General features: G+C 39.3%; 1 protein-coding gene across 2 annotated transcripts in view; it reads right to left on the minus strand.

The window, feature by feature from the left end:
- The window catches only part of LOC145986029 (mitochondrial amidoxime-reducing component 1-like), a 45,148-nt gene that overhangs the window by 12,721 nt on the left and 11,372 nt on the right, over nt 1–21,055 (minus strand). The window contains exons 1-2 of one of the 2 annotated variants that reach the window (XM_083120203.1): nt 3,736–3,785; nt 730–964 (exon numbers count right to left, since the gene is read on the minus strand). In XM_083120203.1, coding sequence (XP_082976329.1) covers nt 730–956 — 227 coding nt within the window. In that variant the 5' untranslated portion in view covers nt 957–964; nt 3,736–3,785. Of the gene's footprint in view, nt 1–729; nt 965–3,735; nt 3,786–21,055 lie in introns of those variants that run through there. The other variant, XM_083120202.1, reaches the window with a different exon arrangement.

The raw sequence follows: 21,055 nt of genomic DNA on the forward strand, positions 1-21,055 counted from the left end.
AAGATGGAAATCACTCAGCGCTAAATCGAGGCTTTATGGAGGGTGGAGCGGCCGTTCCCACCTCAATTCTTCACTGCTGAGTGGGGGCAAGCGTTATCGTCAAGAAGAATGACACCAGCTGACAAGAGACCTGGTCACTTATGTCGAATTGCATTTTTCAGTTTATCCAATGTTTGACAATAACGGTCAACATTAATTGTTCTTCCTCCTTCCAAAAAGTCCATAAGCAGAACGCCCTTAGCGCCCTTAACTCCAGCTTTCCAACACCATCCATGCTTCTGAACTCCTTATGATGCGAGCCCGCGTTTTCCGAACAAGCATTTACTTTTCACCCTTGAGCGCATGCACCTTCACGTCTGATAACGAATCGTTTATTGTTCCTTGTAGACGAAGGATGGCGCTTGTCAACCATGTGCTTCTTTTTAATGGCATTGCTTTATACAATATTTTATAGCACAGGGAAACTTATATATTGAACATCCCTAGTATTTATGTACCCTTCTTTTAATAAAATATACAACAACACTTCCATAAATAGCGTACATATGTACACAATGAATTTTAGTCTAAGGTAATGTTAATGGCAATTTATTTCAGAGAAATAATTATATAAACAAGGGTTTTATTGTCACAACAACCTAATACAATGGAAACTCAATTGAAAACTATTTATAGAAATAGCCTGTGCTTATTAAATGTATATTGTCCAATGACATTTGTAGTTCTGACCTGTCTCTAAGGTTTCCATATTTAAGACCAACTTTTGTGCACTCTGCTTCATCAACCTCGATCCCTTGGCCAGATTTTAATGGATACAGAACAAGTTCAGAGATTTTTCCAACTTCTCTCCATTTATTTGGCATCCTTATTCGCCGACGCTGCCACCAAACTGTTACACCTACAGTGACAAGTATGGCTGCTATGCTCACTCCAAGTGTTGCATTGTTGATGGTCATCACTGCAACTGCAACATAAATTGTATGTTAATAAATGTATAAAAATAATGGAAATTAACAAAACACTACAAATTATAACAAACCATTCTGAAGTAAATGAACAGCAACATAAAAATAACACATACTAAGCCAAAAATAGGATATAGATACATTTTAAAGTATATGGTAAAATTAAAACAATATTTCTACAATGGATACAAATGATTTTACATTCCTGAATTTTACATTTTCCCCATTTTACACACTGAATCTCGGTGGTTCCATAGTAAAGAAAAATATTATAAAATTTTCCTAGATTTTACATTCTTCTGGATACTGCAATGGTGGTCTAGTTGGTAGGGCATCTGACTGCAACATGAGACCCAGGTTCGATTCCCAATGTGGGTGATCTAAGGTTGGAATTTTTCTGGCCTTGTCCCTGCATAAAAGGGATCCAGGGTTCACCCAGCCTCATATCAATGGGTACCTGGGGGGTAAAGGTAGCCTGATTGTGGTATGTCATCAACGTAGATTACATAGTTTACATTGTCTACATGTAGAACATTGTTCTTTACGCGTAGACACACTTATCAATTCTTTGATGGTATATACATGAGACGAGATTTGTTAGCATCTTGGTCTTGTTTCGAGTTGTAACTGCCTGCCTCATTCTCGCTTTCGACAGCGTTTATCCACAAGGCATTTTCCCCAAAACAATTTGTATTACATGCCTCATTTGGACACTATGAGCAGCGACAGAGCCAGAGGGAGTGAGTGAACCAGTCCGCCCCCCAGCAAACAAGAAAACTTGAGAAATTAATATGTGAAATGATATGTGAAAGACAGCATCGTGGAAAGGCAGTCTCCGAAAGAAAGCATTGTCAAAGGACAGGGTCTCCGAAAGAGAGTGTCGACAATGAGAAGCGTCTCTGAATGACTGTGTCGTCTGAAGAGAAGGTATCTGAAAGACAGTGTCACTCTGAAATTCAACGTTACCAAAGGACAGGGTCTCCGAGAGACAGTCAGTACCGTAACTAACACGTTCATCCTACACTTAAGGAATATGTAATTTGATCTGAATCATATCAATTATTTGGAACAGTTTAGTTTTTTTATAAAATATTGCTTTCATAAATCTGTAATGTGCATTTTAAAAGTTATAATATTTTTATGTTGGACTTAATAACGTATTTGTAATTTAATTAATTTTTGTATTTATGATATGCGACACACTGATGAAAGCAAATTATTTTTTTGTTGATATTACAAATATGTCTTGTTCTTGGTTTGAAATTATAACTATTTTAATCTATAAGAGCTAAATATCACTGAAAACTATTAAAAACTTAAGACCTCTGTGCATTTGAATTCATTCTTTACAAACATGCCAAGTTAAAGAAAAATACAACACAAAGTTACAAGGTCATAATTGTGTCTTCATTGATTTGCTTTATTTTACTTCACGTCTTGTGTCACTTTTAGCTTATTTGCAAAGATGGAGATGAGTGATGATATGATAAAATTGATGAATAAGCACTCAAAAACAGCCTTGCCCATGCCGGGATTCGAACCTGGGACCCCTGGTGTCGTAGCGTGATTTCCTAACCACTCTGCCATGGGGGGCCGGTAATTGTTATCTTGAAGATAGAGATTTAAACTAGGGCTGGCCTTTTCGAAAAAATTGTTTTTCGATTTTCGAAAATGAAATTTTTGGTTTTAAAAAAAATAGTTTTTCAAAAAAAAATATTTTCGAAAAAAATCGTATTTCGAAAAAAAATCTCTTTTCGAAAAAAATTCATTTCAAAAAAATCCTTTTTTTAAAAAAATGTTTTTCGTTTTTCGAAAAAAAAACGCTTTTCGAAAAGAAAAAAAGTTTTCCTATTTCGAAAAAAAAAATCGGATGAAATATCATGTTTGTATGATAGTAAACATACAAGTGAATCATATTTGCTGTAAATAATTTAGAAATGTATTTTAATTTTTAAATCAGATTTCTTTGAAACATCAACTTTCAATATCTCGAAACCTGCATTTTGTCACTTACCATGTTTTACACCTGAGCCCTTCAAATATGAAAATGCATACATGTAATTTGAATCAATGTAAGAACTGGTACATTGGGATCCATAAGTATTACCGTGCAAATTGTCCATGACCAAATTGCATTAATGTTTCTCTTACACCCTATGTGTTTTTAAGCGATGGATTTTTTATGTGTCCTACTGCAGAACTTGTCAACAGCTTGTTTTGAGTTTTCTTTTAATTCTTGAAGCTCTTATTGGGTCAAACAAAGTGCACGAACATGGTGATGGACAATTTGCAAGGTAATACTCATGGATCCCACTGTACGAAAGGTTAAGACAAGAGACAAACTAGATAAATACAGTAGACTCGCGATTATCCGAGCTAATTGGGACCGAGATTACCTCGGATACGGAAAAACTCTGGTAATACGGAGATAATGTGCTAATAGGTCGTAAATGACGAAACAACACTTAAAACTGTATATTAATTATTTATTACTAGTACAACATAAATGAGAAGATTACTTTTTCCGCTTAGAATAGGCCTACACAGACTTAAACACCACCGTAACAATCGGATACACCGACAATGTAACGAACACGTGCAGCGCGAACGGTGACTTGACTCCATAAACAAACAGGGGGGTGCGTGCGTTATGTTTTCCAACCACTCCGTCGGTTAACCCGGAGCCTCGGTTAATCGAGAGTCTACTGTATATATTACAATTACATCTACACCGTTACTACAAAAATTACGATTGTTAAATGCCCATTACCAGTCTTCTGTGTTTTTTGATGGAAGCAAATTCTCTTGCTAGTTTGTTCACCGTCAAGTCCAGTTTTCAAGCCCGACCCGACGAATCAACGCCAGTCCAAGGAATATTGATTGGAAGAGCATTCCGTGATGCTGCGCGCTCTCCCATTGGTCCCGAGCCGCTACGAGTCCTGATGTCACCAAGGATAGGGTGAACCGCGCGAGCCTCGCTTAGCAATGGAAACTTATGAGAAATATCTTCATATTTAATTCTTCATATTTTGGTTCTACCAGGCATTTTCAGTAGGATAATAGGCAAAAAGAATAAAGTCTAGGCAATCACATGAAGTGGTTTACAGCACTTTATAATAATAAATTGCGTTATGCAAGTCATGTCAAGCAAAAAGTAAACACGACTATCCGTTTATATCACCGCTTCATTGAAATCTAAAGTTGCGTGTGTGTAAAAAATACAACTTTATATTAAATATTTCGCCACCAGAACAATACTTATTATCTGTCCTTCATAGTCTTCAATTTTCACAGATGTTTGTTAATCACAATGGCGTTTTCATAATAATGTATCTATCTAAGTAGGTATAGCTATGTAGCAAAATTATGCCCCTTTTCTACTTATTTTGGGTAATCGCAACAATAAAAATGAATGATAAAGTGATCAAATTGATGGTAGTGTTGGCGGGTTATAAGTGTGGCAAAGAGGGCAACTGCCCCCAAGACATGGAAAATTGCAGAAAAAATTACCTTTCATGCACTTTTAATGAAGGGTGTGCGGAAGAAAATACATAAATAAATACATAATTTGCTTTGTTTTTTAAAAAAATCAAAAAAATGTATGCCATTTTATATATCTATATACACACACACATATTTAGAAATTTTAAAAGGAATAAATCTAAAGTGCAGAAAACGTTACCTCAATTAAAGATTACCCACACCTTAATTTGCGGATTAAGGAATAATCACAAAGAAACTCGCGGAACCTCAATGGCCAAGCGAGTTTAGTGTTCAAACTTCGATCTAGTCACTGATGTTCTCGGGTTCGAGTAATGGCGTGAGCATGGGTGTTATTTTCATGAATCTAATCTGATCATCACTCATCGTCGCGATTACATTTTACATCGCTTTTCTGCCACTTTTGGATAATTACGATGAGGATGAATGATGAAATTGATGAATGACACTCACAAACATCCATGCCAAGCCCAGGATTCGAACCCGGAACCTCTGGCGTTGTAGCGCGAAGTACTAAAGACTCTGCCACGGAGGCCGGCACACACATTTATATACGTATGTATGTCGTTTATTTTTAGGTGAATTGAATATCTACCTCTCGGTTTGATCGATACGATGAGGATGAAAGATGAACTGATGAAATTGAGGAAGAGAAACACATTGCTATATCTGTACTTTACGAATGTTCGAACTGGAACCTTTGGCTTCCTAGCACGTTACGAAGACCACTCCCTCATCAAGACTGGTTATATATATATATATATATATATACCGCGTGAGGCACCTAAAAGTACCACCTGAAATAGCGAAGAAACAGTAGCGATGTGAGGTTTGCGGGAAACAATAATATCAAATGGGGCTCGTAAATTGGAGGTATGGGGTGGGTCGAAAAATATCGACAAATGGGGCATCTGGAGCAAAGTCATATTTTTTTAAATGAAACGATATACAATAACATGCATAATATAAAAGAGCACACGCAGAGAAACACAACGCCGTTGGTCTCATGCATCTACTGCACATAGGAACGAAGATATGGCCATGTGAAAATATGTAAACAAACTAACAAGTGGCCCACTTGACCGTCAGTACCACGGCATGTACAGCTGGCAGCTGACGAGAAGAGCGCTGGCAGAAGAGGTGTGACGTACTGCCAGGCGACTCCACTCTTTCGCGTGGGGGAGGTGCTCTTTCGCCAGAACTCTTCTCGTCAGCTTGACAATGACCCGCCAAGAAGAAAACAAGACTTCCATCTCCCCGACTACCCCCAACCACCCCTAAATTCTGCAAATGAACCTGACCCTCCCTTTCCCTCTGTGCCCCGTCTCCCTTCATTCAGCGATCTTCTCGTCGGCTGCCGGCTGTACAAGTATGAGATGTCGAAAGCCATTGGACAAGATGAAGAGAGAACGTGTTAAAGGAAGAAAAAATACAGTAGACATCGTCAGCACCATGTATTTGACAGTGTTACAGCATAATGAAAATGACCATGACAGTATGTCGAAGAACCACTGCGTAGGAAGCGAAAACCTGTCAAAGTGTGTGTTCAAAGTGGTGGCCGTCAGCTGCGATACAGGCAACGAGGCGCCCACGCAAAGATCGTTGCACAGAATGTAGCATCTCGTAGGGAATGTCCCTACAGGCCGCAGTAATACGGTGTTGCATATCCTCTGGAGTTGTTGGCACATCCCGGTAGACAATGTCCTTCAGCTTTCCCCACAGGAAAAAGTCTAACGAATTCAAATCTGGGGAACGAGCCGGCCATTTGACAGGCCCTCCACGTCCAATCCAACGATTTGGAAATGTATTTTCCACACATGCTGTAACGCGTCTTGCACTGTGAGCTGGGCACCCGTCATGTTGGTACCACATGTCCCTCCTTGTCTGAAGTGGTATGTCCTCCAATAGTACAGGCAGTTCATGTTGTAAAAACTGTATGTATCGGTCAGCATTCAGTGTCCCTTGTATAAAAAAAGGGCCAATGAGATGTTCACCCACTATACCACACCACACGTTCACACTCCATGGGCGCTGGCGTTCCACTTGGCGAATCCAATGTGGATTTGTCACCGACCAATAGTGCATGTTCCTTAGGTTGACATTTCCATGATTGGTAAAAGTTGCCTCGTCAGTGAAGAGGATACGTGACAAATCGGGTGTGTCGTGTCGTAACAACCATGTGCAAAACCGAACACGGTCCACAAAATCATTCCCGTGAAGTTCCTGATGGAGAGAGATATGATATGGGTGAAACTTGTGTGTGTGCAGAATGCGCAATACACTTCGCTGACTCATCCCAGCATCCCTGGCAATTTCACGGGAGCTAACGTGCGGATTCACAGCAACAGCGGCGAGAACATTTGTTGCACCTGCCTCACCTGTAGTTGGCTTGTTCCGCACACGTGCTCGTGGTGTTACACTTCCGGCGTCTCTTAATTTAATAAATAACTTACCAAACAGACGTCGAGATGGCTGTCGTCTGTCCGGATATCTCTCTGCGTACATACGGTAGGCTTCTGAGGCATTCTTTCGGCATTCCCCATAAATCAGGATCATGTCCGTTTTTTCTATGTTTGTGAACACCATAATCTTCGCTCTTACCACTACGACTGCTTGCTATGAACTAACACGATCTCGTGGACCTGCTATCAAAACTTGCTCTGCGTAAAGGCAGTTCTGTCAGGCACCTGAGAAGTCTTACATGCCGTGGTACTGACGGTCAAGTGGGCCACTTGTTAGTTTGTTTACATATTTTCACATGGCCATATCTTCGTTCCTATGTGCAGTAGATGCATGAGACCAAAGGCGTTGTGTTTCTCTGCGTGTGCTCTTTTATATTATGCATGTTATTGTATATCGTTCCATTAAAAAAAATATGACTTTGCTCCAGATGCCCCATTTGTCGATATTTTTCGACCCACCCCATACCTCCAATTTACGAGCCCCATTTGATATTGTTTCCCGCAAACCTCACATCGCTACTGTTTCTGGTTTCTTCGCTATTTCAGGTGGTACTTTTAGGTGCCTCACGCGGTATATATATACACACACACATACATACATATAGAGGTACTTAATTCAACCTTTTCGTCCAATCCTACTCTCGATCCGGTTGCTGTTAACTTACGGCGTATTTAATAAAATTAGTCAACTATTTGCATGAAAATATGCCCATGTGCACTAAATTCCCCGTCCCCACACTCAGCGGCCTTTAAAACATTTTGACTTAACGACTTTTTAGGGTGTTCTATCGTGTTTGTCTCCTGTAAGGATCATTTACCCTCAATGTTGCGTGTAGAAGTGTAAAGAAATAGTGTTAAAGAACCAAAGACACGGGTGAATTCATCACGAAGTTCTTCTGTTGTCATCCATTTCTTTAACCACGATTAACTCGAAAAAAGACAGAAAAGCTTTGCAGAGAAAATATGTGTTGTAATAATTGCTTCCGAAGAGTTATAATGGACATTTCCACTACTTTTTTTAAATATCATTTTAAAAATCTACACATCGACAAACAACCCCTGCAATTTCCCACGTTCATGTGCATTCGTTTTTAGGTAAAAAATCGAGTTTCTAATTTGCGAGCCTTGGGCCGAAACAAGTTTCCATCTTGTGAGTTACAAGAGCAGAGCAGCCCGAATTTTATAGCTGGTCAGTGTTGTGGATATCACAGTGGAAAATAAAGCTTTCACCATTATGCACAAATACGAGTACCAGATGCTCCAATGGCCTCCCTGATGGCGCAGTGGTAGCGTCGCCGCCTTGTAATCGAGGAGGCACAAGTGGTTCGGATCCCATTTTAACCTGTAGATCCAGTCCCGATTAGCCTTACTGTGCATAAAGTGGACTTTAAACACCAAATCAATCAATCAATCAATCAGATGCTCCAATATGATATTTCTCAATGTACCCACGACTGAAAAAAACAAAAACAGACGACTTGTTTGTGTGCGATTTACATGGCGAGACCACACGAATGATAAGCTACAAGAACAATGAAATTGGTCTGTGAAAGCTATGTAAAAGTGCAAGTTATTAAAAAATCTATTAGATTACATTGTAGCCAGGGGGTTCAGGCTCTGATAAAAGTTAAAATATTAAAAATAATAATAATGGTTATGATTGTTATTGCACAACAATAACTATTATAAACTAATAAAATAAAAGTTTTTATTTCTATAATAATTTTATTACCCTTGAGCTGTTCTATTCGGTCCACCAGTTGAGCGAATATGCAGCGCAACTATTTATTTATTTATTTACATTTCAAATACAGTTAGTGTACTGAAATGCAAAGTACTATATTTTGATATTTACATTCACACGCCTTGTTCAAGAAAAAATAAGTTAGGAGTAAATTTTGGTCATATAGTGCGACCTCTCACATAAGAAATCTCATTTTTGGAATTTTGAAAACTTGAACCACCTATTCCTTGGATTAAATAATAAAAAATATGGATCCTGCATTTTGCACTCAACTTTTCGATCTCGCGCATTTTTTTACTTTGATTATTCTGTTGAAATCATGGGCGTCGAAAGAAGGGGAGTCGGACGCTCCCCCCTTTCTTATTTTTATTGTTAATAGGAGAAATAAAGATAATTTAGTTAGTATTTGAACAGAATATAGCGACAGTAGAAAGTGTGTTACGGAGATCAAAAAATTAAAAATATAGAAACCAAGTTGTATCTCCATGTTCTACCATTTAATCCAAGAAATAAATAGTTCCACAGATTTTAATATTACAAAAAATATAGTTTTATGGGAGAGGTCACAACATAAACCTTATGAGTAAAATTTTCCCCTGTCTTTTACAGCCTTTTCGTGAATGATGTATGCAAAAGTTAATAACAAATACAATAACTGTGAATTTTAATACACTGAGTGAAATGTGAACAAAAATGTATGAAATAACTTTGTACTAGATATTCACTTATTTTTATTAGTATATAATATTTATTATTGTAAAATAACAATTTTATTATTATCAATTTTTATTATTGTTATTATTTCTACTATTCAAGTTTTATCATTTCCCGAGATCCAGCAAAAAATTCTGGCAACACCCATGGTTGGAATAATATCTAACTGAAATGTATTCTGTTATTATTATTTACAATAAAAATAATATACTTTCTGTTTTCTGTAACTTGAAATGAACGATACCAACTTCTAGGAGCTGGTCAATGGACCGGTTCGAACCCCCGCCCCTTCCCGTCGCTCATTTGCATTACATACTTACATTTATTTTCAGCTACGCAAGAAAAAAGAAAAAAAAAACGCTGGTTTATACCGTCGTGCAAAAAGATGCTGACATTTTTCTTCAGGTCAAATTATTGCACTGCAGTAATACCAGCACTAGTAATAATAACTGAAAATTTGGAATGATTGCTACTGAGAAAAATCTTTCAACAGAATAATATTCAATGATCTTGAATAAGATGTCGATGAAAGTAAACACCATGTCAAACAATTTCCCTTACAAAACTTAACTCGCTGCTTTCGCTCCTCTTATCTCTGCTCCATCCAATATCAGTTGTGCAAAATATGGAGCTACCTTGAATGCATCTGCACATGTTAGATTGCCGGAATTGGCTTTCGTACATCTCTCGCATGTCATAATCGAAACGTTAGTTTTGAAAATCACAGAGAATCCTTGTCAATATTCAGCGTTACAAACACGAGGAGCAACGAACGCCTTCGTGCATGGATTTCTGAGCGCTAAGCAGACGACCGAGTTCACTGCCGAACGAGAACGTCATAACTGGAATATCCAATCAGAGGCCGTTCGGTTTTCGTGACGTACAGCATCAATATGGCACAACTTGTAAGGCCAATTTCTCGCAAACTATTTCGAATTAACACAAACTATTTTGCACAACGTTAATATAAAATGAATGGCATGTAGTGATACAGTTAAAATCATATTTTAGGTTAGAGTGGAAATGTCCATTGCCTCCGTGAGACAATAAACCTGTATGATTTTACATGCTTTCAAGATGGCCGCAGCCGAGGTCTCCTTGATGACGTCACCCCCAGCAGAAGCTATTCCCACTCGCCGTAGCGCGGAAAGCCGGAATAGCACCCCCTGTCGCCAGTCGACTCAATCTCACTCTTGCCCTAAGACTATAGAAGCAAACGCGTTTTTGGGGGTTTAAAATTTATGGGGAGGATAAAAAAAATAATCATTAAAATATTAAATTTAAAACCCTCAAAAACTATGTTGTATTAATAAAATGGCATAAAGAGTACGAAATTTTTGATTTGGACTTTTATAGCGCAAATAAGAAACGAGAAAAAGGTTGAAATAGAGCAAAAGAATTTCAAATTTATGAAACTTTATTGTACTTGCGGCACTTCAAGACATGCTCCGATAACCATCAAATTTTATTTTGGTCGTTTTTACATCAAATGGCAACTTTTCCGCACTGTTAGAATTTTTTTAAAATATTTTTTTCGTTCCACCCTAGTGTAGAAAGAACACTGGGGAAGTATCATATAATCAAAGTCGTAGTAGTAGTTGTGGTCTTTAATATGTCGCAATATTACAATCAAACGACCTCTCGTCACAGGTAGGGTCAAATATAACAAGCAGTCCATACGTCGGCAGGAATGCTGCTAACCAGAATTTCGTTTCCTATCAAGATGAATTCTACAACTTCGCTGATGTTCGACATCTTTCTTCTTTTGATTTCAGTTGGCACTACATTCCGAAAAGAAACAATTTCTGTAGCTATAGTGCAAGATACATCTCCTTTTTTATATATCTCCCAGAAATTAGTAGCCGATTCCACTAACTGACTATCGCTGTATTTCGTTATAGCAGTGGGGCTTAAAAAGGTGAAACTTTCTTTGATTTGTTTCAAACTCTGTTTACTTGATTTACTACAATTTCTAAAACACGGTCGTCTACCTTTCGGTGACGAAATCGATGACTTGAACTATTCGGCTAATGAAGGGTTTCTTGGTAATTCGCTTTCTACATTTTTAGTGATCAACATTTTCTGTTTGCAGTTGTAAGGACATAGAAATAAAATATGTTTGGTTGAAAATATATTTTAACGCCGAAACATTCTTACTGCGCCCACATGATACTAAGCTACGCCCCCAAAGCCCTTGCGCCCCTCCGAACTCCGGAAAGACAGTCCCCGAAAGAAAGCGATGTCAAAGGACAGGGTCTCCGAAAGAGAGCGTCGACTAAAATTATCCGATATGACACCTGGTGGGATTTTCCGGAACCACTCTATGTAGGATACTGTGTTGTGGTCTGTGGTGTTGTGTTAAGTCGTTTAAAGCATGCGAAATGTTCGAAAGAGTAATATTTACTGTTCAGTTTTTTGCTCTAAATCGTTTTGTGGGTCAGGACAAGTGAAAAGTTTACATGTGTTTCCACAGAATGGAATCAACAGAATGAAATTTGTAAATAAATGAGGGAAACCACAATTGATTGGCATGAGGGATTAAATTGAAATGCGGCAAGGAAATTGTGAAGAATGCATCCAGATAAACAATGCATTATTATTATGTATGAAATTTGGAACAGATGCATGTCGATAAGTTGCAAAGATGAAAATAGTTTGAGAATTATCTAATTTCTGTAATCATAAAGGTAACCAGGAAAAGAAAATCGACATGCTAATAATGTTGCTGTTTCATTCAGTACGTCGTTTTTCAGTGAAGACCTCGATAAAGTTGTGAATTCTATTATTATTATTATCCTGTGTTATTGTTAAAACAGCCTGCCTCTTTGGGGGAAGAACTGCAAAGGTATGTTTATATTTTTCTCCTGCTTAAGCTTTGTAAATACAGGTGAATTGCTTTATTTTCAAATCATTTCTGAGAGCTCCTTTTACAACCCGAGATGCAGATGAAGCAACATTGCTTTGACGAACCAGTGCGTATACATTAGTTTCGTCTGAGTCTTCCGTGTTATGTTTGCCTATCATAATTAAATGCTTCGTTCTCAGCACAGCTTCACCTTCGTTATAATTCCTGGATTTCACATCGCATTCGCAATATTTAAAAATATCACGTAATTTAAACGTTTCTTCCATATCAGCCATGACAACACGAACACGCTGATACTACTGAATGTAAACAAAGATTTATCCTACACAGAGCCGCCATATTGGAAGCGTCACTAGCGCTCAGGTGGTAATTTTAATCGCGAATGGGAAGCGTCTCTGAATGACGGTGCAGGCCCGTAGCCAGGAATTCTTTGTACGGGGGGCGAAGTCAATCCTAGAGGGGACAAATTTTTAATATGTTGTGTCGCATTGGCAGATATAGCAGGGTATACAGAGGCACTTGCCTTCCCCCAAAAGAGGTAAATAACAGAAAAGGGTTGATATATTGAAATTGCAACGAACAAATTAAAACTTCGAGGAAAATCAAATAGCAATATTTCGATAATGACCTTTCCAGATTGCCAAAGAATATAAAGTTTAACATGAATAGGCTAATAAGGACTGTATCTAATTGATATTTACAGGTCGATAATGTTAATAGACGATTTAATATGTACCAACAGCCAGGGCCAGATTAAGACGAAATTGGGCCTGATGCGCAAAGAATAATAGTAACTGTTAAGTAATACTGAGTCTAGGCGTCCGAAATTGGGGCTCCAAATTTCATTCTAAGATTTATTTTCAGGTTAATATAGCAAAACGTCGCCTTGTAATCAAGGGGTCCCGGGTTCGATTCCTGGTGGAGGCACACAGTGGTTCGGATCCCACTTTAAACTGTAGGTCCAGTCTCGATTAGGCTTACTGTGCATAAAGTGGACTTAAAACACCAAATCAATCCAATAATATCGCAAAAGAAAACTGTTCAGCTTTCGGAAAATTCTCGTCTGTTTTCATCTGGGCCTATTTCAGGAATGGGCCTAATGCTGCAGCATCAATAGCACCCACCTTAATCAGTCACTGCCAACAGCTTTGGGCCTGTCTTTAGAACTGATTAAGGGAGCCCTTTATAAATCATGCTTCATAGTGATTCCCTGGCTCAGTCGGTAACGCGTCTGACTACCATGCTAAAGGTCCCGGGTAATAAATTGTAATAAATTTTTTGTACTTGCTAAAACATTAAAACATGGGTCCCTTAGCCCACCACGGACTCAATTTCCTTCAAAGGGGAGACTTTTGCATCACTACAGACAATGGTTGACAACTGGTTACGTTAACCATTTTGCAAAATATTGTGTGAATTGTATTATATTATAGTTGAAATACATGTTTTGACACCTGACAAGCAAATAGGAATCCCTTGATTGATCAATGACTTCTTGGATTACAGTGCCATCATTAATATTTCATATTAAGTTTCTTAGAAAGAAATTGTTTTAATAGGGCGCAAATAATTTTACGGGGCACCAGGGCATTCTCTTTAACATTTTTTTCTTCATATATATAATTTTGCTCCCAGGGCCGACTCCCGCCGCTCCATAGCTATGGCTCTGAACTTGGACTATAAGAAAAGTAGATATTGCGAGCGAAGCGAGCAAGAAAATTTTACGGAATGTATTTTTATTTGTATAAAATTTGAAATCGAGGGTGGCGTAATTGCCCCTCTGTGCCCCTTGCAAGTGCCCTTGGCCGTCTGGAAGAAAAATGCAAGGATACGTAAAAACCAATTCCTTCATGAGTATCCAATTGTCCTGCTATTCTTAGATTCTCCTAGTCTTGTTTTTTTACTTCAATGTTTGCTTCCCCTAGAATGGACTTCCGTCCAAGGTCGGGAGGCGAGGGACAATGCCCCTTGCCCCACTGTGGTTGCGACACTCTTTATGAGTGCAGGGACGTAGCTAGGTTAATCAGTTCGGGGGGGCCCAAAACTTAAGATTTTTTTCTATCAAACCATTAAAAACTAACAAACTATTAATATACCATATAGGCCTACATAAGTATATGTACAGTATGTATGTATATATAAAATCTTATTGGAAGAGAACATTATTTTCTCCTGTAGCCCCCCAAAATTTACAGATATAGACTCGCGAAATCCACGGCCATTATTTGGGAATCTAAATGCAGAATGAACTTATTAACTTAATGGCATCTAGACAGTCTTTAAAAATCCATGTATTTTCTCTTATGTCAGATTTTTGAGACACCAAGAGCAATGTCATTAGTCCTTACTCCTTAGATTTGTAAATTTGCTCGAATAAAATTGAGAAGTAGAGAAAACCCTCTTCCTTCACTTTAGATATAAAAAGGTGCTGGAATCAGGTGCACAAGTATGACAACGGTGCGAAAATGAAATGTTTGTGTAATGAGTTCAAGATAGGCATCCCATGCATATTGTTCTGGTATCCAGAATCGAATCCGACGGCCTTTAGTGCAAGGCGACACCCTTAACCACTATTCAATGGGACATGCCCGAGTCTTTGTGGCGTCGTACTGTACACATTGGAGAATGATGACGATATATAAGATATTTTATGCACACATCTAATTTCTTAAAAGTAATCTTCTTTGTACGTGCAAAACTGAATATATGATGGCAATAGAAATAACAACATTCCCGCGTGCTAAAAATATTGCGCTCTCGTCTTTAGTACGACAGATTCAAGGTTCGATCCCTGGTAGGAACTCCAAAATTTCTGTGATGGCCCAACATCGTGAGGACAATTGGGAAGCTGCTTGAAATCAATATGTAAGCCAATTCCACTCTCAAAACTAGATGGGACTCGATGTGATGACCACGCGTCACCGAATGGAAAAACACTTCCGAGGCTTTGTCCTTCAAAATTAATTTTACTGAATAACTGTAGTTTTCTTTAGAGGACCTAAACATGGCAATGTTGTTTTCTTTCACCCTACTTTTATAGTTTTTCATTCAAAGGATTCCACTCTCGAAGCATGAGCATGTAAATGAGTTCTAGGCCTCAATTCGGTCCAGAAACCTTTTTTCCGTATGAATTTAAATGCGGTGCAGGAACGCTTTTTTGATAAAATATAAATACGGTCCAGGAACCCTATTTTTCGGCTGAATTTAAACACTGTCCAAGAACCTTTTTTCCAGGATCAATTAAAATTCGGTGCAGGAATATTTTCCGGATCAATTTAAATACGATCCAGTAAGCTTTATTTAATGGAACAATACACTACTAGGACCGAATTTATATTGTGCGAGAAGCAAGGTTCCGGTCCTGCAACGGAACCCAATAAAACCCATAGAAGTTATGGGTAGATGGACCTTTGACAACCCAGATGAAGGTTAAATGAAGAAAAATCACAAAATATGCAGAATTTTGAAACATATTATTTCTAGAGCATGCACACTACTATATAAAGTTGACTACATACCTCGTATCCTTCCTTAATTGAAATGTGACTTATTCTTCATCACATGTGAGATCCGTCTTGGGAGTCAAACCCGGTCTCCTGTGTGGTAGTCGGACACCAAATTAGAGAGTCAATGTGTTGGACATTTGGTCGATCAGTCGATCATACTTCAATTTTTTCGAGAGGAAAACGAGCTGGCAGCTTCACACTCGAAATTTCACTTCGCCTACCCCCGTGGTGGAGTGGTTAGCATATCGTGCTACGATGCCGGGTTCAAATTCCTGACTGAGCATGGGTGTTTGTGAGTGTCCATTGATCAGGGGCGGCGCGTGCCTTTTCAGTCAGGCAGGGCACATTTTTCTTTTGGGTGGGGAGGGGGGCAGTTAGCCTCTATATTCCTCTTTAAGGTTTTTGAGGGGAGTTCCTTGATATGGAGTAAGTAAATTGTTCGAACAATTTGGAATAAAATTAACATTCTGATCAAGATATCTCTCCAAAGAGCATTAAATACTCACTACGTAGGAATACGAAAAATCAGCAACATATGGAACAAAAATACATGAATAAAAAAAACAAACTCGAATACTGACGTCGCTTGCAGTAACTAAACTTTGGGTAGATACTGGAATGATTAGGAAAATGTTACACTGCAGTTTCTCTTCCATTGTCAATGAATTGAAAGGCGTAGATATTAAAGTTTCTACATGATTCAATGTCATATTCACCAAGTATCCACTAATATCAATGACTGTAGGAAGATGATGCAGCGTTAAGTTCAGTTACAACACTTTACATTGGCCATGTACCCCCAAAAAGTTCGTTTATACTTACGAATATATTCTGCATGTCAAGTTGCTGGAACACAGACACAATTACACAAATAAATAAACACGTACAGTAACTATAAAATCGCGAAAAACTAATTATTTCATAAGCGACCAATACGCACAGACGGAACGCAACGCAAACTCACACACTAACTCAAATCCAAATCCGTATTACAATGGGAAGAAAAGATGATCTTTTTGAAAATACGAGGGACTAGTTTGTGCAATAAAAAGTGTTGTCAACTTTTCAGGTCGCCGGAACAAGCGCGAAGAAAAGCATTCGAGGGATTTTTTTCTATCTTATTGCTGCAGGCTGGAAGAACGAATGAACTGCCTACCAAGCGTTGGAAACACTGAACGGTGAACGAGGCAAACATGAATGGGCAGGGCACCTCGTTTACTGCCCAGAGACGGCTACGAATTTTGCGCTTTTCCATTGTGAGGGGACCGTCCCTTGCCTATGCTGTAAATGTTTGGATCAGTCAGTGACGTCACGTCTCCAGGGCAGAGCCGAAATTGGACTCTCTCCAACAGGACGGAGAAATATATTAACCTCGCACAGGGTGCATGCCCTGTAAGTCTGGTTGCAGCAACGTAGGGGTTGAGGGAAAAAAAAATATTTACGCGTATATACCGATCGTCTCTTCAGATGAACTTTTTATGTTAAAATTGTTGTGGGGCAGTGCCCTAGTTGCCCTTTATGTAGCATCGCCACTGCCATTGATCAATTTAATCATATCATCACTCATCCCCATCTTCGCAATTAGCCAAATGTGGCAGAAGGCAAAGTAAAATGAACCAAATCAATCGAAATTTCACTCGCAATGCGTGAAAATAAGATCTCAAGCACTCCGTGATCCTACCGGAATCTCACGTTTACAGAAGCTAACTATGAAACCACTTCTCGGATCAAAATCTTCTTCGAACTAGCTGACAGTCATCAATTGTCGACCAATCAACTCAGTAGCAAAAAGAAGCAGAAGGATATAAAGTCGGTACATTACAAAGGCTTATTATGGCCTTTCCCTTCATTGCAGGTTATGAGCACAAGGGTTGAGTGTGGGAACCTGAAGGAACCGCGACCTCCTTGTCATCATCTCCCGCCAGAAAAGGGACAAACAGTAGAATTTTGTCTCTTGCAATTTGAAAAGCCTATGTCCTTGCTGGAGTTCCGACATTTCCGACACCGTCATTTGCGACACTAAGGCAAAAACTGTTTTTTCCCGTCATAAGCGACACTGCTTGGATTTTCCCCTACGATTTCTAATTTGCTTACCAGAAATAGCGACCTTTGCGTACGTGCAGCAGCAATGGCGTCTCTGAAGAAAGTATTTCCCCAGGCTCAGATCAGTGGTTGTAATTATCACTTTAACCAATGTTTGTGGTGAAAGGTGCAGGAGTTGGGACTGACAAACGATTACAAAACAGATCCAGACGTGCGGCTGTGTATAAGAATGTGTTCAGCTCTGGCTTACCTTCCTGTGGCTGACGTCAATGATGGATGGCTGTGTGTGATGGAAGATGCGCCAAACCACGACATAGAGAAACTTTTTGGATTATTTCGTTGAACAGTGGACGAACAACTATGTTTTCGACATTTCCATGTGGAACTGCTCCCAACAGCGGCACAGGACTAACAATGCAGTCGAGGGATGGAACCATACAGTTAATGTATTGATGGAAAAGTCAAGTCCTAAGGTGTACTAATTAGTGAAGATTTTAAGATTAGAAGCTGTGTACAACGACTACTTATGTGAGAGGAGGGACTTGAATCTTAAAGGGAAACGTAGACGACGTCAGTACATTACAATAGATGAGTGAATACAAAGAGCGTTTGCCGACTACGAAATGCATAGAGATCTTAAGCGCTTTTTGAGGAGAATGGCGTACGTTCAGAAATTAGAATGAAAATAGTGAGATGTTGGTTCAACTTATAACGATAAAATCTTGCTAATTATCAGGTAAATCAATTAATCATCGTAATAAGCAATAATATGCATTGGATTGTGGCTGTTCATCGGGAGTTGGACGGCGGAGAGCGAAGGACTAGCCTGTTTCCCAAGAGAAGAGGCCGAGCCTCGGTTAAAGAAATATAAAAATACAACTTTATTACCAATGGTCAGATTCAACTGAAATTAAAGACAGCCCAGCAGCAGATTATAATCGACGAAATCCCAAAAGCAGAATTTGATAGGAGATAAATTAAGCCCGATATTAAAGGTTAAACAGCGAGACTGGATAACAATAGCTACAAACTCCATGGCACTCTCTTCGGCAGCGAACGTGCAGGTTACAATGGGCCCGGTCTTAGGGTAACCTCTCTTCGAGGTGCTTTTGGAGAAGGGTCAAAGAACTCCGAATATACGGGCGAAGATAGCAGGACAAGAGCCTACGACTTGAGGACAATTTAGCAACGCTTGGACAGAGAGGGTACCGTAACGAACCTTTTGAATCGCAGATAAATAGACGCGCGGAGAAGCGGAAGACCACAGTTTTACTCAGATTTTCTTCGGCGTGTTATCGTGCACAATCTCTCGCGAACCACCCGCTTAAAGTATCCGCTTTGTGTGTCGCACCGTTCCGTGTTGTGTTTATTTCGCACGTGGCTGTTTACTATCAAGATGGAGTAGAGACAGAGAAAGGCCCTGCTGGGGGGGCGTCCGACCTAGTTGCCAATCCTTGAAGATGCGGAGATCCAATCTTATCGCCCGGAAGCCATCTATTGACCACGCCGCAAACATCCACGACTCCACCACGAGGACTTTAGCCTGAGCCGACAAAGGTAAGCCGGAATGGACGTGAAAATGGATAAGCTTCGTTAGCCCCGTCGTGACATCCAAGGAACTCGCTTAATTACATAAAAAATATCGAACAGACATTGCTTATTACGGTGATTAAATTGCATCAACTATATTTTTAACATGTAAAACCGTACAGCTTTCATTTATTCAATTATCCAAAGTATTTAACATTCAGATTGTACGACGCTATAAATTGTCAATATAATTATATAACAGTGATCCTAGTTAACTGCAAAAGTAACAATATAAAGATTAACATTCAATTACAACAACATAAAAAAAGGTAAAGTGCTCCCCTGTGCATAGCACCACGCCATGAAGGTGTATAGGGGGTGTGGGGGTAACGCCCCACACTTTCTTGATCCGGTCGTGAGTGGGGGTGATGTGATCAGCATCACGCCCCTGACCGCCTTTACCCCCCAGGGTTTCCCCCAGGTACCCATGTTATTCGACGCTGGGTGGGCGCCGGGGCCGCTTTCACCGTTAGAAAAGTTCCCGGATTTGAACCGGCCGGGGATCGAACCCGGGACCTTTAGCATGGTAGTCAGACGCGTTACCGACTGAGCCACCGCGGCCAACTAAAGGAGTAGTGTTTTGTCGTACAGGTTAAGCTCCTACCGGAACATGGTTTTCCCGGAAAGCAAAAGTAAATGTCAAATTAAGAACAGTTTAAATCAATGTAGCTAACTTTAAACATGCCGCCGAACTATTTTTGTACTAATTACTCATGTCTATTGGATTGCCGAGATATGAATGCGTGAGTGAATGTGAGAATGAAAGGGGCAATGATGTAATGTTTATGCATGTGCTCTTTTATAGAAATTACAGTATATATATAGAACTAACCCTGTGGTGTGATTTGTTCTACTCTATGTAATCTCTTGGGCTCCGACTGATGGCACTTACCCTGGGGACAAAAGGTAAATAGGTTATTAATTATTGCCTTTTGTTTATTTGTTTAATTGTTTTTGTGGGTTTGACATTACCATTGTAATGTAGAACCAGAACGACGTCAGACACGTTAAATAAGTAGACGTCGCGTTACATAAAAGATGGAGCCCGAACAAGCGACATGTAGGTTCGATGAGCAATCCCGAACGTGTGACATGTAGGTTCGACGAGTAAGCCCGAACATGTGACATGTAGGTTCGATGAGTAATTCCGAACAAGTGACATGTATATTCGACGAGTAAGCCCGAACATGTGACATGTAGGTTCGATGAGTAATTCCGAACAAGTGACATGTATATTCGACGAGTAAGCCCGAACATTCGACGTGTAGGTCCGAGTAGGCCCGAATATGAGATAATTAGGCCCGAGTAGGCCCGAAGTTTAAATAAGTGTCGATAGTTGGAAGGAAGTTATTAATAGTTGCAAAAATGAGTTTATTGTGCCATAATTATTCGGTTATAGAGCTATGTGCCTACATGCCTTCGACAGGAACCAAGAGATTGATAGAGGTAGAAAATCAAATATTAATCACTTATTGCAGTTAAAAAATACCACGCAGGACGCCTAGAATATGAAGCGTTTAGTTCTTTGTGTTGCTATAATCAGTAATTTTCTAGTTTAGAGTATTTAAGTGTATTTACGCATAGTTAGCATGTGAATAGAGTATTTAATTGTTTGTGCAATATATATAGTGGGCGTGAAGTAATAATAGTTAAAGTAATTTACG

This window comes from Lepisma saccharinum, chromosome 3 (assembly GCF_977018435.1).
Source record: "Lepisma saccharinum chromosome 3, izLepSacc3.1, whole genome shotgun sequence".
In the NCBI taxonomy this organism is placed as follows: domain Eukaryota; kingdom Metazoa; phylum Arthropoda; class Insecta; order Zygentoma; family Lepismatidae; genus Lepisma; species Lepisma saccharinum.